Source organism: Misgurnus anguillicaudatus, chromosome 8 (genome assembly GCF_027580225.2).
Source record: "Misgurnus anguillicaudatus chromosome 8, ASM2758022v2, whole genome shotgun sequence".
NCBI classification, from domain to species: domain Eukaryota; kingdom Metazoa; phylum Chordata; class Actinopteri; order Cypriniformes; family Cobitidae; genus Misgurnus; species Misgurnus anguillicaudatus.
Window position 1 is genome coordinate 34,693,374 of NC_073344.2, and position 26,829 is coordinate 34,720,202.

Sequence of the window (26,829 nt, forward strand, 5' to 3'; positions counted from 1 at the left end):
ATTCAACCTGATTTCCCCACCCACAAAATCAACTGACTTCCTGAAAGCTGGACGTCAAATGCACATTTCAAAAAGCGTCTCAGAGATGAGGACCACAAAATGCATATTTCGGGCAAGGTGTGCCAATTCAAGACAAGAATAGACGCTTTTAAGTCCACACGCTAGTCAACAGTAGACCACTGTGTTGAGAGTTGCAGTTAAGTTAAATGCAAATTCAAAATTTGAAAAACCTTTAGACCACAAGACATGCGTTACTATTGGTGGACGAGAGCTTGGAGATAAAGTACAGAGACAGTAACGTGAGCGGAAGATGAGTTTCTGTGCTTTTGAGATACGTGGAAAAGGAAAACTGAGATACAAAACATCTTCATAAGGTTGGTAAGTGCTAAGAAAACTGTAAACACAAACTGAACTTGCCAAATTTCAAATCATCTTAGAAGTTATCAAAAGTTGGTCACTGAGAAGACTAAAGATTCAACTTTAAGATGGGTACTAACAAAGAACCGAGCGCTGAGCAGTCAACTCCAGAGATTGAGGAGGAGATGGACCAGACACCTGAACAGAACGGTCCAGCTGCCGAAGAACCGCAGCAACTACTCAACACTTACAAGTGGCACACAGGGGCCAAGACCGAGACACCCGGACAGGGGACGATCGAGAGGCTTGAGAAAGGAGCTTCAACCAAATGGAATAAAATGCAGAACTGGCGCAAAGCTCTGAGCGAAGATACAGGAGAAAAGTCTTCAACTCGAGGAGGAGGTGAAAGTCCGGCAAAATCAGAGAAACCGGTGGCTTCCAGGAAGAATCCTTTCCGCAGAGCTCTTTCTGAGCCGCCGGGGTCCCTTCTGTCTTCGGTCTTGTCGTCCTCTTCAGCATCTGGGTCCTCGAATGCGCAAGCATCAGGGTCCGGTTCCCAAGACATGAGCCATAGGGGTAAAATAAGGAAATATCTACAAACTGTCTCGCAGAAGTTGAAGAGGCCTCGTCTACAGAGTACCTCCGTCCCAGAGCAAGGTAGAAACTTTGAACTTTTTGTAAAATATCATTTAAAATATATGAAAAAGTATAAGAGGGACCTATACTGTTGCAGTTAAAGAGTTGTACATGCAAATCACTTACTGCTAAATGGCGCTGAATGTACAACAACAGGATGTACAAGAAAGAAAGCAAGCAGTAAACAACATAAACGTTTGCAAGGTAACAAACGACCAATGATTATTTTTTGTGTTCCAGTGTTTCCCAAATCAGTTATTTCCTTTGTGCCATGTGAAAAAATGATTCACCTCTATCAAAAATGAGATAATGATATTAACCGAATGCTCTCGGCACATATACGGTCATCAAATACTTTCGCTTCAAATACAAACGTTTTGTTGCCCAAATCCAATAAAAATGCTAATTTAAATGAAAAAATGTCAGATGCACCTACCGAGTATCTTTTTTGTAGATTTTGAAGATATGTAAAATCAGTACTTAGCCATATTTAGGCATAATTTAAATCTATTTATAACTTAGACAAGGGTGAACCTGAGAATGTGCAAGAGGTTGTTCGACTCTCCTGGGCTCCCCAACAAGATGTCCCGGTGTGGGACATCAGCAGCTGTTCACTTCAAGATGGACAGATCCTCATCCCACGCGAGGAAGAGGTAACTGATATGTTCACTGCTGCAATGCTAAAGTATGACACTGTTTATAAAAACTTATGCTGTCAAAGATTTATGTTTTATTTTTTATTTTATCTCTGTAGCCTATGACGAGGGTGCCAAACCGTGGCAGTGGTCTCTCCAGGCTCAGTCTTCAGAACATCAGTGGAAGCCACATTGGTCAGTTTCACATCTGTATTTAATCATCATTAGATGTCTTCTGAGGTGAAGCGATGGTTTTTTGTAAGAATTTTTTTTTAGTTTTAAACTTTATGAACTGCGGCCATACGCATGTTCACAAGAGACTTGAGGTAAGGTTAATGGCTGACCTCTTAACACAACGTTAGTAAAACCCATCCCTTTACTTCAGAAGATATTTCATAACTGTATTAATTCGTTTTTGGAGCTTTAAAGGGGTCATGAACTGGCTTATTTTATAATTTTGTACTATTCTCCACGGTCAACTAATAGTGTTAGAAAGGGGTTTGTTTATCTAAAAAAACCTGTTATAAATAGTAAGTTATAGGCTTTTTCTACAGTTTTTTATTTTAAAACACACATTTTTGTGGGTGTGCCGCATGGAAGACTTGGAATTAACTGCCCACTGCTACTATTTGGTAACAGTGTTGCATATTCGTAAAACATTTCAATGACCCCATCTGTGCATGTGTGGCTTTGCACTGTAACTTTAGTGAGGTTGGTGAAGGCAGGCAGAGGCAGCCGATCCAAGTGCAGCATTTATTAAACAAAAACATGAAACAAGGTAATCTAGAAACAGAAAAAGACACAGAAACCAACACATTACACCAACAAAGACTGAAAAAGGACAACTGAAACACTAGGCTATTTATACACAAGGGGAAACGAGGTAACAAGAAACACCTGGGGAACAATCAGACAAGGACCAATAAAAAACAGAACAACAAAAGATTGCAAAACATGGCAGACAGAACAGAACTTCAAAATGAGAGACATGAAACACAGAACGAGATCATTACATGCATGTTGTAATTATTTAAAGGGATAGTTCACCAAAAAATGAAAATTACTCCACGATTTACTCACCCTCAAGCCATTCGAGATGTGTATGACTGTCATCTTTCAGGTGAACACAATCAGAGTTATGTTAGAAAATGTCCTGGCTTCTCCAAGCTTTATAATGGTAGTAAAAGTAGTTTGTTAAAGTACGAAGCCTGGAAAAAACAAAATGTGCAAAATACAAAATAGCCGACTTCCTGTGGGGTTTAGAGCTTGGTTCCAAGGGACTTTTTTGTAGATCTTGGGTTGATAGATTATCCTACAAAATTTCGTCTTTGTACGTTTTTTGTCGCGGGAGAGCTGTTCTCTTGAAATTTTGCAGGTGGCGGTATCGAGTCATTTCTACACGCCCATTTCCTATACCACATGTAAATTTTCGTCAATTCCGACGTGTGTGCAAAGTCTCATGAGTTTTTGACCATGTTTAGACCTTCAAAAATGCGATTCTTTTGGAGAAAAAAAGAAGAAGAAACTGAGCAAAAACAATAGGGGTTTGCACCCACGGGTCTGACGCTAGCACTTCTAGCATAGCTTAGCACAATCCACTGAATCTGACTAGACCATTAGCATCGCGCTAAAAAATAACCAAAGAGTTTCGATATTTTTCCCATTTAAAACTTGACCCTTCTGTAGTTACATCGTGTACTAAGACCGACAGAAAATCAAAAGTTGTGATTTTCTAGGCAGATATGGCTAGGAATTATACTCTCATTCTGGCGTAATAATCAAGGACGTTTAGTCCCCTGCTATTGAAGGTAAACAAGGAAACTATATTCGGCAGTGCGTAATATCACTACGCCTGCTGCAGCCATGTTACATCAGCAAAGTCACTGATTATTACGCCAGTAATATTTTAGCGTGATGCTAATGGTCTAATCGGATTCGGTGGATTGTGCTGAGCTATGCTGGGGGTGCTGGCGCCGGACCCGGAGATCGGCTGGGTGGATTCCAAAACGGTAGGAATCGGGTGTTTAACTCCAGGGGAGCTGGAAAATGAGCATATTTTCAAAAAAAGTGGAATGTCCCTTTAAAAGAGCCAGGATATTATAGCTCTGATTGTGTTTGGCTGAAGGGAGAAAGTCATTTACACCTTCAAGTAGGATGGCTTAAGGGTGAGTAAAATTAAGTACTTCTTGGGATGTTCTTGGGATCATCTGGGTGTACTTCGCTGTGCCGTATTGAGACACCATAAATATGAACTAAAATGTGCTAAAATGTATTTAAAGGGTGTATTTATGTACCACTTGTAGTAAACTTGAACCCATCTTTGTATGAAAGTTGAGTTCAGGTTTAATACAGGTGTTAACTAAATACATTTTTTAATGCAGAGATAGTATGTTAAAAGTGCATTTTGGTTTATGTTTGTGGTGTCTCGGGATGGCACAGTGAAGTACACTTGGATGGTCTTGGGACCATCTTAAGAAGTACTTAAGATGAATTTTAATTGTATTAAGTACAAAATTAGTGTGCGAAAATAAAGCACTTTAAGTACACTATGGAAGTGTACTACTTTTTCATCTGGGTAGGACCTTATTGTAAGTGTTAAGATTTTTAATTATCACTTAAAAATCACTGTGGTATTGAAGTACATGGTGTTAAAGTTAAACCATTTCCGTATCCTGACTATAAAAAGTTTGAAACTTCTTGATGACCGAGAGACATTATCTAGTCACTGATTGCCTGTGTTTGAGTACTTTATCTAACATCACTTTAGTAACTGAGGAAATGGTTGACGTGGCGGTAAGTACGTGTGCTTATAAAATTGCTTCCTTTGAATTTCGGAAGATAGTATCGTAACTGGGTGTAACATAGCAAAGGGCAACTAAGGCTGATGGGTTGTGCTGTCTAATTCATTCTGGTTAAGCATGTAGGATACTCACACAAAAAAGCCTGTAAAGGGTTCCAAACTACTTCAAAACATGGGTTTCAGGCGTTGGATTGTATGTGGAGGGGCACTAGGTAAGCAAAGTTATTTCTGTTCTCAACTTCTGTGCTTTCTTATTTTCTGAATCAAATTATTTGCTTGGAGAAAATGAGCAAGTTAGACAAATTATACATACTGAGAACAAGTTTTTGTTATTTTGAGATTTATTTACAAAAAACAACATTTATGAATTTAAACCGTATAATCGTAAAAGTGTTCCTGTGGCTAAATGGTTGAGCATTGTGTTATGCACAAAAGGTGATGGGTTTGATCTCAGGAAAAACACATAATAAAATGCCAAAAAATTGGACCACATAATTAACTAAGCAACAAAGCAATTCCAGCGTTATGGATCTAACAGTTTCAGTCAAAAAATAAAATATTATTTATTATAGAATGTATTTATTACCAATTTACTAAACCATCCGTTTATATTTTCCTAAACGCCTGATGATATAGTCCAGACATTAAAAAATATCAGTCTATACTTATGTTTTATATTACAAAATATTCACGTGTTATCGATGTAACAGAAAGGGGACAGTTTTTGGGAGACTACATCCTTTGTAGGAATTCTGTGAATTAAAATTCACAAAGCAGAAGTAACAATACTCAGCAAATGAAGAAGTGTCGATAGTATTTATTTTGAATTTTCGTTAGCGCATTTATGAAAAAGAACAACATATGGATGTGACATTACTCTGTTATGCATGTGACCACTTTAAAGCTCCACTAACCTAACTATGGAAAATAATTTCAGTATGGTTAAAAACTTTCGGTAAAAAAACTAAAGTTTTGGTTGACATTTGCATGTACTTGCTCAACTTTTCCCGAGGCTCAGTTGCTAGAGCATTGCGCTGGCAAAACAAAGATCACACACTCTATAAAATTATGTGTTAATTTTTTACACATAGTTTGTTTCATGCAATTTAACACATTTATTTGTTATTTCGTGTTAAAATAAATGAAAGGGTCAAAGGGACAACACAAGTTGTGTTAAAAATAGCTAAATGTGTTGTTCCAATAATAACAGAGATTTGTTAGTTAGGGACAACACATTTAATGTGTTGTCCCTAAACTAACACAGAATGTGTTGTTTTTAACGCATCTGTTTTTAGAGTGCAGGTTTGATTCTCAGAGAACAAACATACTGATAAAAAGAAATAAAAATGTATAGCTTAAATGCACTGTAAGTCACTTTGGATAAAAGTGTCTGATAGATGCATAAAATGTAAATCTGCATGATGCACTCTGTCTTTGCTGATCGTCAGCTTTCTCAACATATTTGTGACTTTAAAGAGAATTAAGTGCACCCTAAATGTGATTTTTCTGTACTATAATAAACAGTATTTAGGAAACAGTAGAACTCAACAAAGATGGTTATGTTTTCTGTTAAACTGTAAATTATTGATATGATGCATATACGGAGGAAGGAAATGACTTCGCTTCCTGTCATGGTTTTAAAATCTGCGATTGCATTGAGATTAACCATTTTTGCGCAGCATTCCATCTCACAAGCTTAAAAAACAGGAAGACATACATACACACATACACATGGTCTTTAAAGCCTAAACAGTCCAAAACATTTTGAAGATCTTTTTCTCCAAAGAAGAAACAGACTTGTAGTATATATAAGTGCATACACAGAAGTGATCTAATAAAAATGTTTCCCCTTCTCTCTAGAATTAAACCCAGATCCTGTGGTCCCCACAAGCGGTGTCAAAAAAGGCCAAGATGGTGGCGTCAAAGTGAGTACAAATGAATGTGCCTAAAATATGTACAAATCTCTGACTGTTGCATAAATAGAGTTCTCAACAGGCCTGAAAATTACAACCTGACCCGACCCGGCCCGTGGCTTTTAAAGCCCGGACCTGATGGAACCCAACACATCAACATGAATTATCTGCCCGAAGCCGACCCGCGGCCCGTCGCTGCTGCCCACCCCACCTTTTTTCTTCTCATACACTCTAAAAATGGCTGGGTTATTTTTGACCCATAATGGGTAAATATTGGACAGAACACGACACGTGCTGGGTTAAAAATTACCCCGTGCTCGGTTAAAAATGACCCAATGTTGGGTTGTTGTTATGCAAACATGGGGTATAATAACCCAGCAGTTGGGTTAAAATAACTCAGCATTGGGTAAATTTTTAACCCAGCACGTGTTCTGTAATAAAAAGAACTTTTACTGAGCTAAAAAAATTAAGCCAGAGGTCTGACCTGACTCATTTGCTTATATTTTTGACCCGAACCCATCCAGAACCCACAAGCCCCATCGGGTTTGTCCGGCTGACCCGACCCGTTGAGAACTCTAATTTCCGTTCCTTTATCTTTTATTTTATTTTATTTTGTGCCGCAAGGGTATGATCAAGCGCCGCTTACAGATTGATGAAAAAAGAAAGAGCAACACACAGCTCAATACTGCAGGACTGAGCAGTGTTGGAAGGTGAACCATAATCATAATACTAACATTACCAATTAATTTCTTGTTGAACAAGCATGTCAACAAGCATTTTCTGATCTTTCTACACCAAGATTTGGTTCCAGAGAATCTTTATCCATTCCAGTGAGTGCTGCAAACAGCCTGGATCTGAGTGCAGACCAGACCACCATCATCAGGCCTGTCCATAGCTCTATTCTAGGGGAGAAGTACTGTTTCCAAGTAAGCCTTGCTCTATTTTCAAATTATTTCAATCCGAAACTTGAAATAATTGTCTTTGTTCTGCTCTACTTGTCCAATTCATAAAAGGTCATCAACTCTGAAAATATCCACTGCTTTGGATGCACCTCAGCTGCCGAGAGAGACCGCTGGATCGAAGACTTGCGACGTGCGGCTCATCCAAATAAGGTACCAAATATCCTTGAGCCTAAAGGGCTAAAAAATGTGCAACTATTTGTTTGTGTCTAAAACGATTGCTTTGCTTCTAATTCAGGATAACTGTGAGCGCACTGAGAACTCACTAAGCCTTTGGGTTAATGAAGCTAAAGACCTTCCCCCCAAGAAGCGGTATTACTGTGAAATCCACCTGGATGGTACACTGTATGCTCGCACCAGCAGTCGGGCCGTAGGGAAATCCGCCCCGCGATCCAACCATTCAGGCGATGGAGGGTCTGGAGCATCTGGTGCGGGCCATGGTGGTGGTGGTGTGGGTGGTTGCCAGCTTTTCTGGGGTGAATTTTTCGAACTCGACAACTTGCCCCCAGTCACCCAAATTACCCTGCACCTCTTTAGAGATGAAGACCCCAAAAAGAAGCGCTATTCAAGAGACGACTCTATCATGCATCCTCTGGGAAGCGTGGCTCTTGTTCTGGCAGACATAAAAGGACGGGCCTATCAGGAAAAATGGTATCCCATCATTCCCTACAAGCCCCCAGGAACAAGTACAGCGAAGGACCAAATTGGACCACAAGCTTTGCTTCGTGTCAAGGCTAAATTCCAGAACTTGAAAGTTCTGCCTATCGAGAGGTACAAGGAATTTGCGGAGCACGTCACCGTGGATTACGTGGGTATGTGCAGCAGCTTGGAGCCTCTCCTTAATGTACGAGAGAGAGAAGAACTAGCTGGGGCGCTTGTTCATGTACTGCAAAGCATTGGAAAAGCTAAGGTGAGTGGCAATGGGTGGATAAAACAAATAAGTCTGATAAGTCTGGTACTTAAATATTATTTGCACGCACAGGAGTTTTTGATTGATCTTGGCAGCGCAGAAGTCGAGCGTCTGGGAGAAAACGAGGCTTTGATTTTCAGAGAGAATACATTGGCCACAAAGGCTATTGATGAATACATGAAGTTGGTGGGACAAAAGTATCTTATTGACACACTTGGTAAGAAATATTCTACTGCATCTCTCTTGCTATAACACTGTACGTTTCATCCTCTTTAACTGTGTCTCCTGTTATATCATCTTAACCCACAGGTGACTTCATAGTGAGATTGTATAATGGATCAGAGAGCTGTGAGGTAGATCCACAGAAATGCTCTGCCTCTGATCTACCAATCAACCAGAGGCATCTAAAAGAGACATGTGGCGAAGTTGTAAAAAGAATCACTGACATGCACGAGTAAGAACATAAGTTACACCCTCTACAGCAGGTGTCTCCAACCCTGCTCCTGGTGAGCTACCATCCTGCAGACTTTAGTTTCAACCCAGCTCCAACACACCTGTCTGTAATTATCAAGCAACCCTGAACACCTTGATTAGCTGCTTCAGCTGTTTCATTAGGGTTGGAGCTAAAATCTGCAGGACAGTAGATCAGCAGGAGCAGGGTTGGAGACACCTGCTCTACAGAATAATGTGACCCAGTATGTAAAATCTTGGCCAAACTAAATCTGGAGATCAGCTGACTCAGACAATATTTAAGATATCAAGGTTATATTTTCACAGAATGCTATTTACATTATGTAGCCCAGACTCTTGGGTGCTTTAGTAAGCATTATGTAAATCCCAAAAGACAATCATTGTACTGAATATTGTACTGCATAATCATTAACTATCTAATTTTGTGTTCCTCTCCCTCTATGAACAGTTCATTTCCAGCAGAGCTGAATGAGATTTTCTCCAGTTGGGTATCAAATTGTGAGGAACGGGGTCAGACAGATATAGGACACCGTCTCATATCATCATCTCTTTTTCTTCGATTCCTGTGCCCAGCCATCCTTAGTCCATCACTCTTTGGCCTCACCCAGGCCTACCCAGAGCCGAGCACACTCCGCACTCTTACATTATCAGCCAAGGTCATTCAGAACCTTGCAAATTTTACTTTGTAAGTCTGATCTCTAAAGAAAATCTTCCTTTTGAGATTCCCATGCACCCTATCATACATACCATTCATCTTCCTGATAACTTGCCTCGGGTCTACAATAAGATGTTTGTTCATTACATATACATGTGGGTTTCTATAATTATAGGTTTGGTGAAAAAGAAGAGTACATGTTCTTCATGAATGAGTTTCTAGAGCAACACTGGGAGCCAATGCGGGGCTTCTTACAAAGAGTGTCTAATCCAGAAATTGAAATAGCCATGGCTCGATTTGATGGTTATGTAGACCTGCCCCTTCGTCTAGCGGTCCTTCACAATCTACTGGTCGATATTATCTCTCCAATGAAACAGGTAACAGAATATCCCAGAACACTTGGGCTCATTTGAGAAAGCCCTTTTGAATTATGAGATTTATGATGTTCTTCTCCCAAATTTTTGGGCTTTTGTTCTAAAAAATATATTGTCCATAGGACACAATAGACAGCCTCCATCCGCTGCCCTTGATCCTAAACCAGATCACAGAATTCCACGGTCAAGATGCTCAAAGGATCCCTGTTAGCAGGTGAGGTTATGGTACAATACTTAATACATAATTTTTGCCTGTATCTTTAAGGAAATGTTGATTTTCAAACACCCTTTTCATCTTTGTCTCTGTTTTTGCTGAAACAGTGGCTATGGAGTACCGAAGCCACTGTATGTACCACCACGAGAATTGTCCAAGTACACTCCCTTACATAACTCCATGCAACAGCTTCCAGTAGACTCAAAGACCAGCCAAGCCAAGGAACGTCAGAGGAACCAGGTAAAACGGGCTTTGAGCGTTCCCAACAGACGCAACCAGCATCAAGTGGTAAGGAAGCAGACAAGCAATGAAGATCTGCCTACACAGTGCCAGGATGAAAAACAATTTTTGACAATTTCATCACCCGACGTAAGCGTGGTTCACATTGACTTTTCCTTAAGGATTTGGTTTCAAAGATCAATGATTTAATGTGTATTTTCTTATCTGTGCACACAGAACGTGAAGATCAAACGGCCAAAGCCAGTACCTTGGATAGAGAAGGATGAACAGAACGAGCTCCGTCAACGGACAAATCAAGAGGAGGAGCAGACAAGCATAGATAGGGTGAGTTTTAGTATACTGTAAAAGTAACTGGTTTCATGAATGTCTAGCCATCTATTCTCTTAGCTACATACCCCTATTGGGGGTTATGGGAAATACTGGAGCCTTTTCAAACTATCCCAGGCTGAGGCAGGGAAACATTCTGAACATGTTCCCATGTTCTCATGCACTCTCAGAATAAAGGTACAAAGGTGGTACCATTTGAAAAAGTAAACTTTTAAATATAAAAAGTACAAACCAGCATCAAATCTACATATCTGGACTTAAATGGTACATATCAGGACATTTTTAAAGAATACTACCCCAGTGACAGCTTTTGTACCTTTTATACTTACTCTAATTGTGTAATGGGCAGCATAGGTTGACAAAAAAAGGTTGTTTCAAAAGAAAATATATAGAGGAAGTGATGTATTAAAATCCCACAATATATTGACAAATGTTTGGTGTTCCATAGCATGCACAAGAGTTGGCTACATTGCGTCTAGGCGTGGAGAAAGTGTCAGAGCGGGAGTTGGAGGCGGAAAATCGTTTAGAGGACTTCATTGCTCTGAGCCAAAAGCAGAATGCACAGCTACAGGCCGAAGTTCAGGAGCTCCGAAATTTGTTGGCTGTACGTGAGGAACAACTGGCGAGCACAACCTTCAGGTGAAGACAATTTGGAATTTATAATGTAAAATAAATACTTTGTTCACTTGTATCTAATGATACCAATCTTTTCTCCCATACTTATTTGTGCAGACTGGGCGTCATAGAGGAGGAGAGAGAGGAGGATGAAAGAAAGCTTAATGTCGCTGTGGCTGCGGTAGAACGGCTTAATGTTTTGGTAAGTCGTGTGGTTTACCCCTTAACCCATGTGGACAAATGCACGTAATTTTGTGTGTGTGTGTGTGTGTGTGTGTGTGTGTGTATAGGGCTAACTTAACACTTGCATTTGTGTGTCTGATAACAGGAGGAGCAGATTGCTGGATTGTTGAAAGATGTTCACCAACTCAATTCGGTCAATGGCGATGGCATGAAAAAGGCTTACATCAATTCCTAATCAAAACAGGAAGTAAAATTTGTATGCCGCTACATGCTATCATTTTACATTGTGAATAGTTAGTTAATCATTTTCGCTTGCCATCATAACCAAATCTAAAGTCAATATGACTGCAGTAATGGTTTGTAGTGTCAAAATACGACACTGGTTTTTCCATATTCATCCTGAGCCTTAGGTTTATCATCTTAACATCTTTAAAAAACATAGAAAATATTTTTTTATTTTCTTACTCTGTTTTGTATATAAAAATAAAACGGTGCATTTACCAAATCAACATGATCTATTGTTTTTATTTTCCTGTTATTGTCTAAACGTGTCCCATCAGTTCTGACTGCATACAAGCCACCCCAAACCACTAGATAGACTTTCATTTGTGGCAGCTGCTGTGGGTTAAAACAATGTTGCACTTTTAATACAAGTTTAAAGACTGATTTTGTAGCACAATGGCAATTACTACAAATAACTTTGACAAATTTTTTCCAAGTTTTAGACATACAGTATATAGAAACACTACTCACTTATTGATAAAGAGCATTCTAATATGGTTGTCTGTGTCACACTAAATAAAATTTTCCAGACATGTTTCTTGTAAATATGAATTAAAAGTGAAAAAAGCATACCTAAACACCGTCTTTTCTGACAGACAAACATACGGGGGCTGCGTCTGAAAGCTTAGGCAGCTGACTTGTTGCCTCGCTGCCTCTTGAGGCAATTACTTTGGTGGCATGAAGCCAGCTCTGGGAAATGCATTCGGACAGCCTTCATAGGCAGCATAATGGAATTCTGTTGGAAAAATCAACAGAGAGCACCTTTATTATAATATGTGTTTAATTATCACAAAGGTGTAAAAAGTGAAAATAAAACTTGATTTATACTAAATCTGTGCTCCAGCCGCTTTCAAGGCCACCATTTTATTTTTTCTAACTAGACCAGGCTTGACCAATCACATTCCCTGCACACGCCCATCTATAGAATTGTGGGACAAGAAGAAGAATGACGCTGCATCCGAAACGCATACTTCCATACTATATAGTAGGCGAAGCATAGGCAAAGTAGTGCTTTTCACCTACTATATAGTATGGAAGTATGCAGTTTCGGACGCAGCATGTATCTCAGGAGATAGAAAGTAGGCCTAAACCAAACATTGTATTAGACATGCCTTGATGACTTCCTGTTTGGAATGCTGCCTCAGAAGGCAGTATTTTAGAGCTTTTTGCTTTATAACAAAATGAGAGGTGTTTTTTTTAAGCCCTGCCCCCAAACAAACTCACTTATTGAAATATTAATTGATGTTTTAGAGTTGTTTTAAAGAATGAATAGAACCACACACACACTATGAAAAATGACAAAACGTTATACGTCATTGACACACACATATGCTAATATTACCACTCATACATATTTTCCATAGCCTATTTATGACATTTGCCTGATATATGCCTACAACATTTCTGTCATACTTAGTACTTTCATTCGTTAAGCCCCTTTACCTCTTTATCTGATCTTTTTCCTGTAAATCAATCTTCATGACTTCGGTACAGTACATCAATCGTCGTCTCGTGCGTTTTTTTTTTTTTTTTTTTTGAGGGATCGATTTTGAGGGATCGATTGATTTTGCCTCATGGTGCCGAATGCTCGGTTGTGCTGGTTTGATTAAGGTGCCTGCGTCTCCTCCAGTTAACCGTGGTGCTAGGATTGCAAGGGGATTTTTAACCCATTTAAGGTAATTTTGTATATCAATATTTTGTGATTAACGTACTGATCTACATCAAACATTACAAACCAGATGATCAGCGAGTGACAAACCCGTTTATTAGCATCGCAGCGTTTGATAAACAATAAGATAGCTCGTGCTAGCTGCATACGCGCGTCCATTGTATTTGAATTGAGATATTGATTTGTTTTTAACTTCAGGCGAGAGAAATGAATTGGTGGTTTTGACTCTTGAGTGTTCGAGTATGATGTACATTCATCATGGTAACCATAGTTCCCGACAAAGATACAATAATAATAGATAAAAATCATATTATGAAAAATCATAATAAATCTTCTTTTAAATGTCTTTAGAGAATTATTTTTATAAATTCTTATTATCGTCATTTTTATTGCTTATTTTTTATTTGTGACACCACTGGCCAAGTTAAAAAAAGAAATGCTGTTACGTAAAATTAGTTTTACTATCCATTCATTAAATCACTTTTTGCTGTTTTTTAAGGGTTGTTTATGGATCCGTTACATCTTTAATGTTTTGCTGAAAATTATTACTAATTTACATTATTGGCTTGTTTTTAAATAGACAAGTTGTATTATTTAGAGGGGTTTTCTCTGTCTTTCTGCTTTAAAGGAGGTCTTAGCCATGGAGATGATAACACCAGAGACGGCTAAGAAAAGTAGTGGCACATTTTCCAATGAATGTCTGAAGACCAACCCAGAAAAACCCTTTGAGGAATCCGGTTGTAAGTATCTCTTCTAACAGGACTGGTTTATTTGAAGGACTAGAATAAGTTCTTTAAGAAATTACACAGAGCTGGTAGATTATATAATTGCAGGTGCATTTGGTGTCCAACGTAATTATTTTGTTCTGCTTTTTTAATAATTTCTATAATAAATTTGAATAATTTGGTACTAATTATTATGGATTACAGGCCACCACAATATTTTTTTCCATTGAAATATTTGCTGCGTCCGAAAACTCAAGGCAGCGACTCGTTGCCTCGCTGCCTCATGGGGAAATGACTTTGGAGGCATGAAGGCAGCTCAGAGAAAGACTCTCGGACACACTTCAAAGGCAGTGTGTTTAAAATATAAACAGAGAGCGCCTTTGTGATAACTAATCACATATTTGAAAACTACAATACTAATTTCTCGCTAGAAATGCAATTAAAAGGTGTAAAAAGTGAAAATCTACCTTCATTTACACTAAATTTGTGCTCCAGTCACGTCCTTGGCCGCCATTTTATTTTTTCGAACTCGACCAGGCTCGGCCAATCACATTCTTAATTTACGCCCACGCATAGGTATCTCAGGAGACAGGAAGTAAACCTAACATTGAATTCGGACATGCCTTGATGCCTTCCTGCCTTGGAAAGCTGCCTCAGAAGGCAGCAATTTAGAGTTTTCGGACGCAGCCATTGTTATATTTAGCTGAAACTCATTATTTCCTGCTCAATTTAGCGTCAAACTCTGTTACAGTCAAACTTTGTTACGTCGAGAGAGAGAGATCTAGAGTGTATCTCTGCCAGTTCTGTTACATACTGTCAACACTGTACACCTCTGTAACAGAGTTTGACAGTAACAGAGTTGACACTCGTATAGACTTGTTACAGAGTTGACTAATTCAGGCAACAGGAAATCATGATTTTGAGCTACATTTTCACAGAAATTAAATATAGTGGTATGGCCTATAACATCTTGTAATCCATGACTGTGAGTACCAAATAATAAAATAATAAAAAAAAACATTTGAGAAAAAGACACCAAATATACCTCCAATTACATAATCACCCAGCTCCATGTAAGTGTCATCATACTAGCATTATCTCTTTCGTTCCTGAAGTAGGTGTCCATGTTTGCGAGGTGTGTGGGACAAGCTTTGAGACGAGGAAAGGTCTCTCCAGTCACGCCCGATCTCATCTCAGGCAGCTTGGTGTATATAGCAGCGGAGCTCCTATAGACCTCCTGTACCAGCTAATGAAAGAAAGAGGCGGAACTCTACCCAAGCCCAAAAATCAGGCCAGCACTGTTAAAAAATCCAAAGCCCAGTTCCCCAAACTCAAAAAGCACAACAGGCCTAAAATAAAGATTAAAATATCCAACCTTGTTAAGAAAAAATATGCTCTTTCTTCCTCTTCAACCACCGCTGTCAAAAAATCGGCCAAGTCTGGTCGTTTTCCTTTCGCTCCAATGAAGCCTGGTAAAGCCTCTTCGAAGGGGACTGCAGGGTCCAAAGTATCCAAATCCAAGTCCGGCAATGAGGCGGTGAAGTCTCGGCTTGATGATGGCGGTCCGTCTACCTCCCTCCCATTGGCCTCACCCAAACCCCTCTGGGCACCTCAGGAAACAGATGCTCCACTTAATTTAAGTGAGTGAACATAAAGCATTTTTAATCTCTTTTTTTTTTCAAATCTTTTGACTTTACATTTAGCAGACGCTTTTATCCAAAGTGACTTACAAAGATTAGGAAACAATAAAGCGATTTGTCATAGGGAGGCAATATTACAAGAAGTGCTTATACCAAGTTACAAGTTTTTATTTTTACGTTTACCAGAAAAAAAGTTAAACATAAGCGACCCATTCATTGCCGTAAACTTTAATGTAAATTATGTTAATTTGGTAGCCACTTTGATTCAGCAACTAAATTAAATCATTCTGACTAAGTCGAATAACTTGGTTCATGAGTTCAAACTTATCAAAATGAGTTTGTGTTGTTTATACTTTACCTTACCCAATCTTATTCCATCATATGTTTTTTATTCAGAATACTGATACAAGAAACTGTTTGTGCAATTTTTGCATGTGAAACTTAAATTGATTTTGCAATGTGTTTTGCAATTTTACCAGCAACCATGATAAATTCCACAGCAGCAAGGGATGATGTTCATGTGTGTGAATTGTGCGGAGCATGGTACGAGACCCGCAAGGGTCTTTCCAGTCACGCCCGGGCCCACTTGCGGCAGTTCGGCGTGGCATTGGACCCCAAATGTGGTCCCATAGAGCTTCTCCATAATATCATTCAGACTGAGGAATTCCAGGAAAAGTTGAGCGCCGAGCAACAGGAGGAGACGTCCGTTCTTGAGAACTGTACATCAACCCCTTCCATTTCATTATCCATTCCCAAAAATCCATCTCTTTCCCCTAAAAAACACCTCCCCTGTGTGACACCTCCACCACCAAAAAAGCTGAAAATGTTCCCTGATGCAGCCGGAAGCTTGACCGACAGTGGAAAAACGGATTTGAAAGCACCCTCTCAAGGTGAGATCACTTGATTTGTTTGAATGCCCTGAATATATTTTTGCACTTTTTTCAGTCTACTTAATGTAAAGAAAATTTTGGGAAAATAAAACCTTGATATCTTTAATATTGACTGAGTAAGGCCAATGTTTCACTCTCAAGGAGAAACATCTAAAAGCATCTCCTGTGAGTTCTGCCACGAGAAGTTTAAGAAAAATCAAAGCCTGGCCAGCCATGCCCGCGGTCACCTGCGTCAACTGGGCATCACTGAGTGGACTGTCAACGGATCCCCCATGGCAACCCTGCGCACGGTGATGGCCCAGCGTGGCGCTTCTTCTGGTTCGCTTAAAGCCCCCGAGCCCCTCGCGCCTTCTACGCCTACGTCACCCTCTGGGCCGCCCACTGTACCCCATCTCCCCTCATCTCCTAAAGTCATTACCCAGTCTTCGTCTCTTCCTGTGCGTCTCAAAGTTCCAAAGGCCCGGAAAGGCTCTAGGACTGTGTTTCCTAAACCAAAGAATGAGCCATTGGAAGTCGATATCTCTATCGTAGGGTCTCCCAAGCCACAGAGTGAACCCATGTCTCCATTATCACCTCAGAAGATGTCTGCTCCCACCACTGTTAAAAGCCCGGTAACACGTATGTAACATACGTTCTTATCTTCTCCTAAATTGAGCTTAGTTTTTTTAGTTAATGATAATATTAGTTGTGAATATATTAATTGAGAACCACTATTTTTGATCATTTTTTGCTGGTTTCCCTAGCCCCCAAACTTGAGAAGCAGGACCTCGCACAGTTTGTGTTCTGTGACTACTGCGGTGCGATGTTTGAAACACGTAAAGCCCTCTCCTGTCACGCACGCGCTCACTTACGACAGATGGGCGTGAAGTACTCAGAGAAAGTCTCGGCCATCGACGCCCTGCGGGAGCTCATGCAGAGGGAGGGCAACGATCGGGCATCCGACGTCAAACCTGAATCCTACACTGGGTCGGCAGTGCAGTGGAAAAAAACAGCCTCCTCACCCCGCACAGTAACTCCGTCACCTGTGGACTTCACGAAAGACAAAGCTGCCCCAGACGTCACAACTCCAGGTTCGTTGAACCGAGAACCTTTTCTACATATTAAGCTAGAAATATAGTCTGCGTAGAGAGAGTTTCAGGGGTGCAAACGTTTTGGATCCAAAAAAGGTCATTCATGTGATTCGTGTAGATCTGATGAGTTTTTGAAAATGGAGGGTGTATGTTTTGCTATTTCTAGTCAGCTTATTTGCTGCCTAAGTTTAAGCAGTCTGTGCAGATTGAGTGTGCACGTGCTATATAATATATATACACACAAGTTTGCACCCCTGAAATTTTGTCTTCAGAGTAGTATGTGCGCACTGTACGTGCACTGCCCAATTTTCTTATCCCGCGTACTTTGTACACATAGGTCACACAAGCATACAGGAGAATGTAGTTTGGAGCCCAGGAGATGCACGGCATTTTATTACAATGCAAGTGCTTCGAACGTCTGCGTATACGTACAAGTCTCATGAACTATGCTTTGCAAGGCTGTGCGTTCGTGCAAAGTAAAAAACAGACTATATTCTGGGCTTTAGTCCTCCATCATTATCACCTCTGCTTGAACACAAAAACATTTAATCCTAATGAAAGGTTACACTAACAGATTTGCATAGAGAGTTATGCAAATTTGAAAACCACGCCCACCGGGGGGGAGCGCAATCCAACCGGTTTTACGGCTCGACAGCTTATAAAAAACTTATTTCTGGGTTCTTTGGCTTGTTAGCTGTACATATTGTCACACAGCAGCTTTTAGGCATTATTCAGTTTTTTGTTATAAGCCAGAAATGACAAGGAGGCGGCTTCTCGCAATACAAAGTCAATGGAGACGGTTGGATTGCTCCCCCCCTGGTGGGCGTGGTTTTCAGGTTATGACGCGCTGCGCTCTGTCTCTATACTAATTGAAGTTTGTTAAAAATAGTATGCAGGATCTATACTGTCTGCAAAATATGCAAATTTTCTGTTTGCAATTCCTGGACAACCTCAATGCACAGTACACAATGCACACAATGTGGAAAGCTGTATCCCAAAATGCAATTTACTTGGCTATTTATTTTAAAACGCATTACTTTTGCATTGGATATGCCTGGCATCCACACTATGGAGTTGTCGAGCCTTTTTAAATGGAGAATTTTGTAAACGCTACAGATTCTGTTTAGTTTAAAAACTTTGGGGTTGTGCTGCAGTCTAGACCCACCTTAAACATAGAAAAATCGCTCCCTGGTTGGGTCTTCTGGATTAATGCATATCATTCCCTGATTCATCAAGCACATTGTGTGTTTAAGTACTACGATAAATGTTTCTGCTACTAATAGGAACATATAACGTGACAGTGATACGTATTATGGACGACATATGAAAATCTGACTTTGTCTATGTTATAGTGCTACAGATGGATCCCCATCTATCAACATGGAAAATGTGAAAAAGATCAAACCAGTAACTTAGTTTTGGTAAACCATTCTCTGCATTGTGAAAAAATAGATAATTGAAATTTGGTTCCCCTTGTGATGTCAGAAGGGTATAATACTGCCCCTTAATCTGCACTATCCAACCACACCACTGCTATTAAGTGCAGAGATTAACTCATTTGCATTTAAAAGGACACACCCTAAACAGCATATTTTTGCTCACACTTACAAAGTGGCATTTTTAACATATAATAAATTACCTATATGGTATTTTAAGCTAAAACTTCACATATTATGTACTCTGAGGGACACCAAAGATTTATTTGACATGATAATGTCCCCTTTAAAACGAAAACGCATAAATGTAAATGTAGCCTGCATCCAGACATTATAGATTAGCCTTTTGTTTTTCACTCTTGTACCTTTTATTTACAGGCTTTTCTGATGCCACATGTGAACTGTGTGGTTTTGATTTTGAAAATCGAAAGGCCCTGGCCAGCCATGCCAGAGCCCACCTCAGGCACGTGGGTGTGGATTGGAAGGTCATCGGTTCTCCTATCGAGACCCTGGCGGCCTGGATGAAAAACGAACCAAAAAAGGTGGCAGATCTTCACAAACGTTACTCAAAGGGTGATCTGCCATTGGTTAAAAAGGTGAGTTCATGTTAAATTATCCAGAAAGGACAAAAAGCAAGCGTACAAGTAGCCCATACAACTTGCTACAGAGAAATAATCCTAATTTTTAGAACAAGATGAAGTAAAAATGACAAAATTCCTGTTTCTATTGTAGGGCCCCAGAAAACCCCCATCTGCAAATCATTCATCAGACTCTGAGTCTGTCCGTATGGGTTCTCCCAAAGCTTCATCAGGTGCTCGAGTCTCAGCAGGTCAGCCTCCGGTATCTCCACCTTCCAAAGCAGCTTTGGTACCAGAAGCAGGTAGAGAGATCAAAGCAGGCATGAGCCACTCCTCGTTCTCACAACGGAAACGTCCCTCATCGGGTGAACCTCCACTGTCCAGCCTGATCCAGAGCCCTGCGGCCCACAGTGGACTAAACGTTCGTTCGCCTAGAGGTAGATGATATGCACTTTATTCTAAAGAAGTATTTCAGCCAAAAAATGATTTATCAAATGGCTTTGTTCTTCTGATCCGAAACACAGATTTTAAAAGTATTTGTTTTTGTATTTTTGGAGTGAATTGATAGTACTTTTGCCTCACAGCTAGTCATCAGTTCATGCCTTGGTCGAGTTAGGATGTCTTTCTGTGTGGAGTTTGCATGTTCTGTTAGTTAAATAAGTAAATCTGTGTAAAATCAAGGCCAGTTTACAGCCTGAATTACTTCTTTAACTGTGTCTCAGGGTTTGAACGGCGTCCTTCAAAGCATTTTTCCCACACGGAGAAGATATCAGAGGAGACAGAGCCTTCGAAACCCTCACGGGCTGGAAACATTCCATCCTTGGTTCCCAGACCACCAGAGACCAGACTAGTAAAACTGGTAGGGAAGGTGTACTCTCTCAAATGCAGGTGAGCGCAAGCCAGAGGTAGCCATCTGGGAGTGTTTTTGCAGTATCTTGGCTATAAACTGGAAGATTGTAGTTTCAAATCCCAAAAGGGAAGACCCATCGTTCACCATTGTACCCTTGAGCAAGAAACTTAACCCACTATTGGTTTTATTGCGAACAATTCTTCACTGCTTGTTATTTCAAAGAAGAATATATGTTCGTCTTTGTAATTTTTGTAATATTTCATCTGGGACAGCGAAAAATCATGCCGTATATCCCAGGCTTAATGGCCAAAAAGAAACATCACATTTTTTAGGATACTGTATTTTTAGGAAAATTTTGTACAAATCAAAATAAATCCAAATTAATTGAACTGGGGTTGTGTGAGACAAGTCAACAAAGAATATTTCCTGTAATTGTACCATTACAAATAATACAATTTTTATATTAATGGTGCAGTGTGTAAATTTTAGCGGCATCTAGTGGTTAGGTTGTGAATTGCAACCAATGGCTCAGTCCACTGCTCACCCCTCGCTTTTCAAACACATAGAGAAGCAACTGTAGCCACCACTGGACAAACATGTCATCATCGGAGACAACTTAGTAAAAAAAGTTTGTCCGTTAAGGGCTTCTGTAAAAATATGGCGGCCCAAAATGGCGCCTTCCATGTAAGGGGACCCTCGTTGCATGTAGATAAAAACATCTCATTCTAAGGTAATAATCACATAACGGGTTATTATGAAAGGTCTTTATACACCCCTGATAATATAGTTTTATATATTATTTTGCATTTCTGTCAAAAGATCCTTCTAAAAATTACACACTGCACCTTTAATACATTAACTCATTCACCGCCATTGACGAGTTATCTCGTCATTTATGAGTTCATATTTAACTAATAAATATGCCTTTCTGGACGAATTTCAAAGTGAAAGTGTAATACCGCTTTTATCCACCAGATGGCGCCAAACCGAATTTATCAAAAACGGAAGTTAAAAAGAGTTAATGGTTTATTTTAACTGCCTTTATGTTTGATAGTCATTCTGAGTCTGATCTCTAACATAAATTCCTTTACAAAAACACAATTTTTAAGCTTTTTGCTCAAAATGTTGTATTTTTGAAGAGAAATATCCATATTTCAGTGGTTAAATTAAGTAGAAAAAGTAAATATATAATGAAACGTTTTTTCCCCATTTTGTTTGTTTGTTTGTTTGTTTATTGTTTGTTTGAAAGCAGAGGGTGTGTTCTTTAATTTGATATAATTTGTATGTTTACATATTTATAGAAAATGATTTTCCTGCAAGGAATTTTGTGAAAATTTTGTTAAAATCACAAAAATGCAGGTGGGCAACTTTTCTCAAAAAGGCTGGCGGTGAATGAGTTAAGGTTGTTGGTTTGGAATTAACATTTTTTTTAAAGTGCATCATGAGCAGGAAAAAAATCTCTCATGTGCATTTTCTTCATATCAGTCGATGCCGAAATGCATCTATAACATTTTTTTTGTAAGCTGTCATGTCAAACTGTCATAAATCAATTTATCTGGAGCCATGCCTAACCATATTCAGCAATCTGTTAAGTAGCTGAAAACGCTTATGCCCATTCGCTTCAACTGGCCGCCTCTCTGTTCCCATCCACATCCGAAAACCTACTTAGCCTATATCAGAGATGATAGAAAGAGGGCTTACAAAAATGTATGGACATCAATCATTGAGCCTGAATACACAATACCAGGACAGATACTAATAATAACACAAGGCAAGTGCACCACATATGTATGACCTTAAGTGGCACGAATTATAGGATTTGACTGTAAAATATCATATTATAATAATAAACTTTTTTCTTTTTTTAAATAGTCGACTGGTTGGTTACAAAATTAAAAGTAGCGATTTTCTGGGCAGATTCTGGCGTAATTATCAAGGACTTTGCTGCCGTAAGATGGCTGCAGCAGGTGTCTGCTGCTTATGTCATTGCGCCTGATGCATATTACCGCTGCAAAGTCCTTGATTATTACACCAGAATGAGAGTATAGTTCTTAGCCATATCTGCCTAGAAAATCGCAACTTTTAATTTTACGTCGGTCTAAGTACACGATGTAACTACAGAAGAGTCAAGTTTTAAATAGGAAAAATATCAAAACTCTTTGGTTGTTTTTTGGCGTGATGCTAATGGTCTGGTCGGATTCGGTGGATTGTGCTGAGCTGTGCTAGAAGTGGTAGCGCCAAACCCAGAGACCAGCTGAATGAATTCCAAAATGATAAAAATCAAATGTTTAACTCTAGGGGAGCTGGAAAATGAGCCTATTTTCAAAAAAAGTGGAATGTCCCTTTAAGCTAGTATCTGACTAGTCTCGCGTAGCCAGACCTTCAATACTGAAGGTCTGGTGTTTTTCGCTGCTTTTTCTGGACAAAGCCCGCCCACGAGCTGTTTGACCGACATGTCAAACAACCAATCACAGTTTGTTTCATCTAGCGTCACGTTTCGGACTCCCCACAATAACGAGCCGGCTGGCAACAAGTCAGTTATTGAAATAACCAGCCGCAACCAAATAGTATTTAAATAAACAACATTACTCACCATAGGACAACGTTGTGCACTTCATCAACAGCCACACCAATGAGACGATCCTGTTAAACGTCTGTTTGAAGCATATCTCTCCACTTTTTAACACATACAAGCAATTCAGGAGAACCAAACTTTTAAACTCCACTAACTGCCTTAAAGAAAACCCTTGGACGTCTTTTAGAGAGTCGATGCCGCGAACTATGCATATTTTTGAGAATCCAATGTTTAGCTGATCATGATAACTGCTCATTATTATCCACGTGAACACGACTGATTCTCTTCCTCAATGGAACGTCAGAGCTTTGTTTTCCAGGAACTGAAACTAATCGCGACACTCGCGTCTCCTGGAAATAAGTTTTTTTCCAACCAATCAAAGACGACTTTAACATTCTCACAGGGTTTCCAGAAAAGTGTACGAAAAACATCAGACGTTCAGCCAACAGTTTGTGGGCGTGACGTCTGAGGCTGAGACTAGTATCTGACAAACATGAGCGTCTCTTTTATCATAAACCCCTTCGAAGCATCTGCAACAGAAATGTATTTTGACATGACGCGTTATGCACATAAGTTTACCTGCCGTGCCAAAAAACACATTTTGACATGACGAGCTACACACGACGGGCTAAATACATGTTGTGACGAGTTCGCATCGTGCGCCTTCGAAAAAGAAGGTTGCTGAGTATATTCAGACATGTGCTTCCGTTACAGTGTAGCTTTTAAATAGCTTGCTAATACCTGGTTAAGTACTCCCACTTGCACATTAAAGGCGGAGTCCACGATGTTTGAAAAACGCTTTGGAAAAGGAGACGGGCCGACTACCAAAACACACTTATAGCCAATCAGCAGTAAGGAGTGTGTCCACTAACCGACATCCTTGCCAGGTTGCGTATGTGTGGGGCGGGTCTATCAACAGAAGGTCCAGATTCTATTGGGGTAGGGGCGTGTTTGTTTAGGTGATTTCAAATATCAGCATTGGTTTTCAAAAATCGTGGACTCCGCCTTTAAGTCCTCCTAGTCAAAAATGACCTGTGTCGCTCAGAATTAAAGAGCATATCAAGTGAATTGTGTTGTGAACTGTTTTATATTGACATAAGATACATTCTTATTTTTGTCATAGGTTCTGTGAGGAGGTTTTTCATGGACCTCTGTCCATACAGGAAGACTGGGTTATGCATCTACAGCAACACATCCTCAAGCTGAAAAAGGATTCAACCTCATCACCTCAGTCGAGTCGAAGGCGGGACACTGTAGAGCCTTCTTTAAATCGTACAGAAGCAACACTTCTTATTGGCCCTCAGGCTGTATAGATGACCTTTCTACTGTGCTCTTTCTTACCATAAGTTACACTACACTGACTTTATTGCAAAAATGGCTTTATTACCTGGACCTTTTTATTTGAAAATTTCATACAATTTTAGAGACCATGACCGCAGCCTTTTTCGACCTTTAGAGAGATTTACTATGATGTCTTGAATGTATTTTACTATTTGTATTTGCATTATGCTCTTTATAATGTGTTATAACATTTTAGCTCTTACCTTTCTTGGTTTACAAGATTTCAGATATGTTGTTTTATACAATACTTTTGGAAAGTTTGCATACTAGTTTAGTTTTAAACAAGGTTTTATTGTTTTATAAGCACAATGAAACGTATAGATCGTTTAGTCATTACATTTTTTTTCAGTTACAGAACTGTGAATTACAGAGGTTTTACAATCTCAAACAAGATGGATTACAGATTTTCATGTGTATGCCTTGATAAAAATAGTTTCAGGATTTTTACAAGTAAAGCCGTTGATCGTTGTATTAAATGACAGTTTAACGAAACATGTTTTGGGGTTCAGTTTATACATCATGATCCTGGTATTTGTGGTTGATATCCACATACAGTATTACTTTTGTGTAATATATTAGAATTTTTTCCAAAAATGTCTTTGTCTTGTGCCAAAGTTTTAAATAAGACAATAGCACTACAATCAAAACTTTACTTCAAATGTTTCTCAATATCAAAAAACTTTCTGATTTGAAGGCTTGAATTTAGTTTTAGTGTAGACTAAACTATTATTGTGCTAACAAATAAACAAAGTTTCTTACAAAACTAATATTTTGATTTAATAGATGACTTAATAAGAGTCCAGAATAGATGGGAAGTGTACTGAAGTACTGAAAAGTCATGCCAGGGTTGCTGGTTGATAAAACATCATATATTATATACTCTTTAATTTGGTTTAACTTCAAGTATAACTTTTCTCTATGGAACGTTACTAAATCTATGGATTTTGATGACATCATCTCTTTAAGGAATTGATTATCATTATTGTTGTGAAGCCAAACAAAAGCACAAATAAGTAAGGATTTCAAGTTTTTTTTTTTAATGAATTTATTGATGTTTTGAGGCACTATCTGCTGTGTCTTTTTATTGATTATTATCAATTTCTGTAATCTAAAAAATATCAAAATTTGAAAGGTTAAATGGCTGAACTTGACCAGGGTATATCTGTGAACATGCCTGTGAAAACCTTGCGTAAATAATTTTGTGTGATTTGCTGTTTTTCATATAAAGTTGCATGGCACTGGAAAAAGTAAAAGTTGCATTAACTTAAGCCTTATGTGTTGTTTGGTACGTTTTCATCCACTTTTTCTGTGTTTCAGCGAATAGAATGATGTTTCGTAACAAATCTTATTTTGATACATATTTATATTTTGGGGAAATGCTTTGACAGTTTTCAAAAACCCAACAATACAACATGGGCAAATTTACTACCCTTTCGTGTTGTTGGTGGATGAAAACATCCACTAAATTAAACATTATGTGGCTTACAGTTTGGGTTATATCGCCGTCTGCTGGTGTGGCATGCTCTTGTCAGTTTTTTGCTATTTCATGAGATTTCTTTTAAAACCGAGCATGTGTGGACAGGATTTTTTTGGAGGAAAAACTGGTTATAAAAATACCCGTGTCCGTGTGGACTACGCCTCAGTACAGATCAGAAATAACAAATGTTTACAAAAAAATCCATTATTTTAACTCTTTAATTACCAAGTTCATAAGTGATGTCATTGATTAGGGAAAAAAACACACAAAATTACAGATTTTCAATATAAAAAGTTTACTTTTCTTCACAGTCTTGGGCATGTCAAAGCTTAGTAAAAACACTGGCTTTAATGCATTTTTAGTTTTTGTGCAGCATCAGATTTAACTTTTTCTCCCTCATTTACTGTTCGTGGACGTTTTTGGCCCATTGACTTCCATTACAATGACAATTTTTGATTGCATGCATTCTTGATTGTTGGTGGTTTTTCCTTTTGAACAGAGGTAAAATGTGAAATTTTATTGTTGATCACCATGTGGCACCATTAACCCTTTAGTAGGTCTGTGCAAAAACAGCTTAATTTCTGGCTTGAACATTGAGTTATATGGACTCTGTTGGCAAAGCAGTTTGAAGTAAAATGGGTTTGACTTGATGGTGCATACCCAGAGTGATTTTCGCGTTAATTTGATGTCATTCGCCAGTCGGTCTGCAGCGCCGAATTAAGTTTTTGACACTCTTTGATGCAAGCAGTCTGTACCATTGGCTGAACAGCTGTGACCTGCCTTAATGGCACAAACGTTTGTGTGTATGTAGAAGATTGGTGGGTAGCTAGTGGATGCGTTAAACCACTGACAATGGAATATGATCTACAGTTTTTAAATATAAATGCGTTTAAAAGTTCTGGGCATGTGATAATTTACTGGTCTGACATGCTTTCTGTGTGTGACAGACACAATGGGTCTCATTCACTAAGCATGCGTACGGATGTGCGTACGGATTTTTTCACGAA

At 39.1% G+C, this 26,829-nt stretch overlaps 2 protein-coding genes and 1 long non-coding RNA gene across 9 annotated transcripts; 2 read left to right on the forward strand and 1 right to left on the reverse strand.

The window, feature by feature from the left end:
* Positions 1-65: 65 nt before the first annotated feature.
* rasal3 (RAS protein activator like 3) lies at positions 66-11,798 on the forward strand. 2 transcript variants are annotated; one of them, XM_055213965.2, is made up of 18 exons: positions 66-1,014; positions 1,516-1,646; positions 1,748-1,823; positions 6,289-6,353; positions 6,966-7,051; positions 7,141-7,267; positions 7,355-7,453; positions 7,539-8,210; positions 8,283-8,427; positions 8,520-8,664; positions 9,130-9,366; positions 9,512-9,713; positions 9,833-9,924; positions 10,032-10,293; positions 10,381-10,488; positions 10,940-11,130; positions 11,224-11,308; positions 11,435-11,798. In XM_055213965.2, exons 1-18 carry the CDS (start codon positions 486-488, stop codon positions 11,522-11,524), a joined length of 3,342 nt encoding a protein of 1,113 aa, XP_055069940.2. In that variant the 5' UTR covers positions 66-485; the 3' UTR covers positions 11,525-11,798. The 2 variants fall into 2 exon arrangements, with proteins under 2 accessions (XP_055069940.2, XP_055069941.2); XM_055213966.2 differs by lacking the exons at positions 66-1,014; positions 1,516-1,646; positions 1,748-1,823 and adding an exon at positions 4,373-4,640.
* On the reverse strand, positions 11,434-13,137 carry LOC129450923 (uncharacterized). Of its 3 annotated transcripts, none has more exons than XR_012370817.1 (4): positions 13,015-13,137; positions 12,145-12,307; positions 11,791-11,904; positions 11,434-11,520 (listed from the first exon to the last, which is right to left on the reverse strand). It is a non-coding gene; the product is annotated as an uncharacterized lncRNA (long non-coding RNA). The 3 variants fall into 3 exon arrangements; XR_012370818.1 differs by having other exon boundaries at positions 11,791-11,907; XR_008646496.2 differs by lacking the exon at positions 11,791-11,904 and having other exon boundaries at positions 13,015-13,135.
* wiza (WIZ zinc finger a) lies at positions 13,118-24,837 on the forward strand. Of its 4 annotated transcripts, none has more exons than XM_073870766.1 (10): positions 13,118-13,247; positions 13,869-13,980; positions 15,081-15,605; positions 16,085-16,495; positions 16,637-17,113; positions 17,239-17,565; positions 19,380-19,597; positions 19,734-20,016; positions 20,302-20,467; positions 24,128-24,837. In XM_073870766.1, the coding sequence occupies exons 2-10, from the start codon at positions 13,881-13,883 to the stop codon at positions 24,315-24,317; spliced, it is 2,697 nt and encodes an 898-aa protein (XP_073726867.1). In that variant the 5' UTR covers positions 13,118-13,247; positions 13,869-13,880; the 3' UTR covers positions 24,318-24,837. The 4 variants fall into 4 exon arrangements, with proteins under 4 accessions (XP_073726867.1, XP_073726868.1, XP_073726865.1 ...); XM_073870767.1 differs by having other exon boundaries at positions 15,084-15,605; XM_073870764.1 differs by lacking the exon at positions 13,118-13,247 and adding an exon at positions 13,480-13,501.
* Positions 24,838-26,829: the final 1,992 nt, after the last annotated feature.

What these genes read in the sequence shown, in the direction of transcription:
- rasal3 (XM_055213965.2), top strand. Translation starts at nt 486, where the DNA reads ATGGGTACTAACAAAGAACCGAGCGCTGAGCAGTCAACTCCAGAGATT. An exon ending in AAAGCATTGGAAAAGCTAAG is followed by an intron (nt 8,211 to 8,282) that starts GTGAGTGGCAAT and finishes TTGCACGCACAG; the next exon opens with GAGTTTTTGATTGATCTTGG. An exon ending in CAAAGGATCCCTGTTAGCAG is followed by an intron (nt 9,925 to 10,031) that starts GTGAGGTTATGG and finishes TTGCTGAAACAG; the next exon opens with TGGCTATGGAGTACCGAAGC.
- wiza (XM_073870764.1), top strand. An exon ending in ATCTGCCATTGGTTAAAAAG is followed by an intron (nt 19,598 to 19,733) that starts GTGAGTTCATGT and finishes TTTCTATTGTAG; the next exon opens with GGCCCCAGAAAACCCCCATC. An exon ending in AAACGTTCGTTCGCCTAGAG is followed by an intron (nt 20,017 to 20,301) that starts GTAGATGATATG and finishes ACTGTGTCTCAG; the next exon opens with GGTTTGAACGGCGTCCTTCA.